At 48.0% G+C, this 6,560-nt stretch overlaps 1 protein-coding gene across 1 annotated transcript in view; it reads left to right on the forward strand.

Moving 5' to 3' along the window:
• The first annotated feature begins 4,845 nt into the window (after positions 1–4,845).
• TNFRSF18 (TNF receptor superfamily member 18) overlaps positions 4,846–6,560 on the forward strand; it is a 5,390-nt gene continuing 3,675 nt past the window's right edge. Inside the window, exons 1-2 of the mRNA XM_042032125.1 lie at positions 4,846–5,314; positions 6,439–6,533. Coding sequence (XP_041888059.1) covers positions 5,161–5,314; positions 6,439–6,533 — 249 coding nt within the window. The 5' untranslated portion in view covers positions 4,846–5,160. The remainder of the gene's footprint in view (positions 5,315–6,438; positions 6,534–6,560) is intronic.

The following is a 6,560-nucleotide window of genomic DNA, read 5'->3' on the forward strand; positions in this document are numbered from 1 at the left end:
TGAGCTCAAATCCCACATTTCCAGGTGCCCCAGGAACATTCTGGGAATTCCTGAGCTCAAATCCCACATTTCCAGGTTCCCCAGGAACATTCTGGGAATTCCTGAGCTCAAATCCCACATTTCCAGGTGCCCCAGGAAGGTGCTGGGAATTCCTGAGCTCAAATCCCACATTTCCAGGTGCCCCAGGAATGTTCTGGGATCTCCTGAGCTCAAATCCCACATTTCCAGGTTCCCCAGGAACATTCTGGGAACTCCTGAGCTCAAATCCCACATTTCCAGGTGCCCCAGGAACATTCTGGGAACTCCTGAGCTCAAATCCCACATTTCCAGGTGCCCCAGGAACGTTCTGGGAACTCCTGAGCTCAAATCCCACATTTCCAGGTGCCCCAGGAACATTCTGGGAACTCCTGAGCTCAAATCCCACATTTCCAGGTGCCCCAGGAACATTCTGGGAATTCCTGAGCTCAAATCCCACATTTCCAGGTTCCCCAGGAACATTCTGGGAATTCCTGAGCTCAAATCCCACATTTCCAGGTGCCCCAGGAACATTCTGGGAATTCCTGAGCTCAAATCCCACATTTCCAGGTGCCCCAGGAACATTCTGGGAACTCCTGAGCTCAAATCCCACATTTCCAGGTGCCCCAGGAGCGTTCTGGGAACTCCTGAGCCCATGGGTGGGGATGAGAACACCCCCAGGAACAGGGGAATTGTCACCAGCACAGCTCCTCTGTCCCCTGGGCTCCTCAACGGCTTCCAAGAATCCCAGGAGTTTTCCAGGAAGATGCCCCTGGCTCAGTGTCCTTCCTGCAGCTCCCCAGCCAGGGATTTCCCAAAAAACCACCTTCCCTTCTGCCTGGAAAAGGAAGGAATGCTGGCCCTGCTGGGGTGGCTGAGGATGAGTTGGATTTGTTGGGAAAGAGGGCAGAGAATTCCTGCTGCAGAATTCCTGGATCCCACCACAAGATAATCCCATCAGAGGATTTATCCATGGTATTTAATGGGATTTGGGACATTTGTTGGAGGAATGAGGGTTGGAATGAGCTGATCTTTAAAATTCCACAAAACCCCAAACCGCTCTGGGATTTGTGCTTGGAGTTTTTGAGGATTTGGGTGCCAATTTCAAGAAAACAACACCAAAATTTCACTGTAAATAAAACCCGATTGATTTCTTTTTAATCACCACAGCTCAGTGAAAATTTGGAATTTTTTTTTGCTCCAGTCCTGCCTGAACTGCCAGGAAATAGTTAAAAATGAGCAGAGAATCTGGAGCAATTTGCTCCTGCCCACACTCCCTTCCCACACGAATGAAACTTTCACTCGTCAGAGGTGCAGCTCTGGGGCACCAAAGTTCCTGTTTTTCACCCAAATTTCCCCTTTTTCAGACACACTGAGAGGCTCAGGCTGAGCTCTGCACCTTCAAAATGCTGGAATGTTGTCCCTGCAGTTTGTTTTAAAATCCACCTGGGAAAATGAGAAATAATTGTATTCCTGAGGGAGAAAAACGCCAATTTTCCTGGATAATAATTGTATTCCTGAGGGGAAAAAAAATCCCATTTTTTCCTGGCTAATTTGCCTTCAGCTGCACCAGCCCCTTCCATTGTTTGTGTGAGCTGCAGAGCTTGGAATTCCACCAAAAACCAGGAGAAAACCCAAACAAAATCCCAACCCCTTTAGCATTTCAATCCAAACTATTTCTATTTTCAGCCTGCAGTTTCATCATCAATATTTATTTTAAATGAAGGGAATTTTTTTCCTTATTTATCCAATTTTGGATAAATATTGAGGCAAGAACTGACAATATTTGAGCCACGCTGGAAAAAATATAAATAAGCTGAATTTTGCCGGTCTTGATGAGCCCTTTCAAGCTGCAGATCTGACATTTGTACTTCGTGTTCAGCAGTTATTCTAATTTTTTTTAAAACAAAAGAGCTAAAAACCCCCTGTAGATCAGAACAATTCTTTTCATGGTCACTTCCTCCTTTTCTTTTTTCCTTTTTTGGTTTTCCCTGGCGGCCTGTGACGAGTTTCTGTTGCTGTGGCTACGCCAGATCCTTTATCTCCTGCTTTTTTTCTCTCTCCACATCCTCCCCTGCTTCGGAGCAGCCTCGACGTGACTCAGGTTTGCCACCAGAGATGGAAAAAAGGTCACTGGAGATACTGGGGCTGAGCCTGGGTTTGGGGTTTTTCTGGATTTTCCCTCTGTCTGGGTTGATCTCCCTCTGGGAATGTCAGATTTCTTGGGATTTTCCTCGTGGAGTCACCACTTTTGGAGCCCAAAGAGGGGAATCTTTCCATGAGTTTTTGGGAAGGATCCAGGGGTTTCGATGGATTTGGGGTGAGGGTTTCGCTCCAGGTTTCTGCCACGTCCTGGGATTCCTGGGCAGGGCAGGGAATCCTCCCTGTGTGCCAGAGGGCAGGAATTGGGCACTGCAAGCCCTCAAAATTTGGGAATGCCAGAGATAGCCAGGCAAAACCACAAGATGAGCTTAAAAGCAGAACTTGCAGGGGAAAAAAAGTTTAAAAAAGGGAAGGAGCACAACCATTTCCCGTGATTTTCTCTCCCGGTTTCAGGGAGATAAATCGTGGATAACTGCTTTGTCCTTCAGGATCTTTAGGAAGTTTTTGGGCAGCCCTGGGTGAGCTGTCCCTGCTCCTGGTGCTCTGGGAGTTGATATCCAGGCTCTCCCACCCTTCCTGCAGCCCCGGAGCTGCTGTTCTTCCACAGAATTCCTTTATTGGGGCTGGAAAACCCCTCCAGGATCAGACTCCAAGCTGTGCCTGATCCCCAACCTGTGACAATGACCCAGCCCAGAGCCCCGAGTGCCTTCCTTGGACACCTCCAGGGCAGCAATTCCCACGTTTAACAACCCTTTCCATGGAGAAATTCCTCCTGATCTCCAACTTAAACCTCTCCTGGAGCAACTGAGGCTGTTCCCTCTCATCCTGGCCCTGTTCCCTGTCCCAGAGCCCCACCTGGGGCTGTTCCCTCCTGTCAGGGAGTTGTGCAGAGCCACAAAATCCCCCCTGATCCCCCTTTTCTCCCTTTCCCAGCTCCCTCAGGAATTCCCCAGCCCTTCCCCATCTCCCTCAGCTGCTCCTCGTGCCCCAATCTCCAGACCTTTCACCAATTTCCTGGCTCTTGGTGTGACAAACGACCTCATCCTGTGAGTAACATACTGTTGCTGTCAGCCCAAAAGGTTTTTTTAAGTCCAGCCTGAGGGAAATTTATTTCCCCAAAAGCACAGAGCCCTTCCCTCTGTGAATCCTAGAAGTATCCATGGAGTTTTCCACAGTGGGATGAAAAGATTTCAGAGCTGGGGCCTGCCGGCAATTTGCAGCCGGGCCTAACGACTTGTGAATCACTCAGAAATTCTTTTTTTTTACTGGCAGGGGAAGCTCAGGCTTTCTTTCCTCCCCTATTTTGGGTAATCAGCAAAAAAATCAGCATCAGGAAACCAAAAATTCTGCTAAAAACCTTCTGGCAGTGCTGACGTGAGGCCTGAGGGGTGACGGGGAAGCCACCGGGCCTCACGAGAGGCAGGGATGGCTTTGAGAAGCGGTGACGCTTTTTTTGGGGGTGGTTTCCTTTTGTTTTCTCCAAAACGCGTCATTTGGTCACCTCAGCAAAGCTGCAAGAAAAAAGGAAAGGAAAAGAAGGCTCCGGGAAGAAAGGAAATTGAGGTGATGTGTCCAGCTGGAGATCCTGAATGTGGGCAGAGAAATCACAGGAATTGTTTGGGTTGGAAAAGCTCTCCAGGATCAGAGTCCAACCTGTGACTGATCCGTAAGTGCCACATCCAGGAATTCCTTGGACACCTCCCGGGATGGGAATTCCACCCCTTTCTAATGCCTGACCCCTCTTTCCATGAGGAAACCCCAACCTGACCCTCCCCTGACAGGATTTGAGGCCATTTCCTCTCATCCTGTCCCAGAGCCTGACCCCCAAATTCTGCAAATTCTCCAAGGAATGTGCCTCTGGATGAGGATAATTCCATGTGTTTTCAGTGCCCTGAAGACAGAGCTCCAAGTGCCACAGGGGTGCAAGAATCCTCTGGTTTTTCCCTCAGTCTCATCCTTGCAGGTTGTGGTACCCCAGGATGTGGAAAAGGGATTAAATCTGTGACATTTCCCCCTCTTTTCCATGACAATTTGAATTTACGGTTGGAATTTGCCCTGATCCACGTGTGGGGCTGGCTGGAAAAGAGTTTTTTTGGGGTGGGAAGTGGGCTCTGCATTTGAGGCCTGAGCAAGGAGAGGATTGAGTGGTAAAATGTCAGCTCCTGGCAGCAGACACAGGTGAAGCTGCTGAGAAAAACCCCAGAGATGAGACAGGAGATAAATCAGGTTATTTCTGAAAGGTCACTGCTGACTCTGGAGCTTCAGGCCTGGCAGGAACAATCATTGTCTGAGCTGACTGGAAATGTTCGTCATCTGACAGGACCTGAGCAGCTCGAAGGGTAAAAACACCCAAAGAGCAAAAAAAAAAAAAGAGAAGAAACCTAAACAGCAAAAAAAAAAGAGAGAAAGAAAGAAATTCGTGGTTCTTGCTGTGATAAACAACAGGTGTCAGGTGCCACAGGGGGCATGGCTGGGATGGGTTTTAGGGACAGGTTCATCCCCCAGAGGGATATTTCCAAGGGATGGAGTGCCAGGACACAGGGAATGGTTTCAGACTGACAGAGATCGGATTTAGATGGGATATTGGGAAGAAATTCTTGGCTGTGAGGGTGATGAAGGGCTGGGATGGAATTCCCAGAGAATTTATGGCTGCTCCATCCCTGGAAGTGTCCCAGGCCAGGTTGGAGCACCCTGGGACAGTGGGAGGTGTCAGCAATGAGCTGATTTTTAAGCTCCTTCCCAACCCCAACCATTCCCTGACCCCACAACCCAAATTTAATCCCCTTTAATCCTCAATTATGCCCCCAAAACCCTTCCAAACCCCCATTTTTATGGAGCCACCCCTTTCTCTGCCCCTGTTGCTCCTCCCTGGGCCATGCCTGACACTCAGACTCTGCCATTTTAAAGCAAATCTTCTCCCCGCCCCCTAAAAAGCAGGAAGAGTTCAGCCACAAAACCCCAACGCCTTCCTCTGTGGAGGGGACAGAGCAGTGCCAGGGACTTGGTGGCACTGCCCACGCCAGGGTGGCACTGCCCAAGAAGATGCCCAAGCAGAGGAATGGAGTTTTCCTGCTCCTGGTGCTGCTCCTGGGGCACTGGGCACGGCAGGGCCGGGCAGGGCAGTGCCAGGATGGAGAGATGAGAGCGGTGTGGGGAGATGGCACCAAGTGCTGCCCTAAATGCACCTGGAAAGGAGGTGAGGATGGGCAGGGGGGGTGTAAATGGAGGTACAGGGTGGAAATTTGGTGGAAATGTGTGTAAATTGGGTGTAAATGATGGGTAAATGCGGGTAAGCATAGGTACAGTGTGGAAATTGGGGGTAAATGGGTGTAATTGTGTGAAATTGTGTGGGCAAATGTGGGTAAATGTAGGTAAATGTGTGTAAATTGTGTTATAAATGTGGGTAAATTGTGTAAATGATGTGGAAGTTGTGTGTAAGTTTTGTGTAAATGTGGGTAAATTGTGTGTAATTGTGTATAGATGTGTGTAAATTGTGTGTAAATGCATATAAATTGTGTAAATGATGTGGAAGTTGTGTGTAAATTTTATGTAAATGTGTAAATTGTGTATAGATGTGTGTAAATTGTGTGTAAATGTATATAAATTGTGTAAATGGTGTGGAAGTTGTGGGTAAATTTTGTGTAAATGTGGGTAAATTGTGTAAATGGTGTGGAAGTTGTGTGTAAATTTTGTGTAAATGTGGGTAAATTGTGTGTAATTGTGTGTAAATGGGTATAAATGTGTGTAGATTGTTTAAATTGTGTATAAATGTATGTAAATGTAGGTAAATAGTGGAAATGATGTGGCAATTGTGTGTAAATGTGTGGTAATTGTGTAGAAATGAGTGTAAAGTGTGTGTAAATGTGTGGAAATTGTGGGTAAATATGTAGAAATGTGGGTGAATTGTGGGTAAATGGTGAGTAATTTGTGTGTAATTGTGGGTGAACGTGTATAAATGTGTGTAAATTGTGTGTATAATGTGTGTAAATTGTGTGTAAACTGTGTGTAAATACGTGTAAATGTGGCTAATTGTGTGTAAATGTGTGTACAGAGTGTAAATTCTGGGGAAATGCTGTGGAACTTGTGTGTAGCTGTGTATAAATTGTGCACACCTGTGTGTAAATGTTGGAAATTACGTGGAAATCGTGTGTCAATGTGTCCGGAGGAGCTGTACACCCCCGCCCCCCCCAAAATGCCCAGGGCTCCTCAACCACCCCCCAGCAGGGTGGGTGGCAGTGACACCTCCCTGGTAACCCTTTTTTCCAGCCTTTTCCCAGGAGAATGGGAATTCCTGCCTTTTTAACCCTTTCCTTTCGGCAGGAAGCAGCAGCCCCTGCGAGGCGGCGCAGGACCACGACTGCAAATGTCCCCCAGGGCACAGCTGTGCCGACGAGCCCTGCCAGTACTGCCAGAAGGTGCCCCTCTGTGAGCCCGGACACGAG

This window comes from Corvus kubaryi, unplaced genomic scaffold, assembly GCF_017639235.1.
Source record: "Corvus kubaryi isolate FWS band 111438036 unplaced genomic scaffold, C.kubaryi_AGA036_p1.0 37352, whole genome shotgun sequence".
NCBI lineage: Eukaryota > Metazoa > Chordata > Aves > Passeriformes > Corvidae > Corvus > Corvus kubaryi.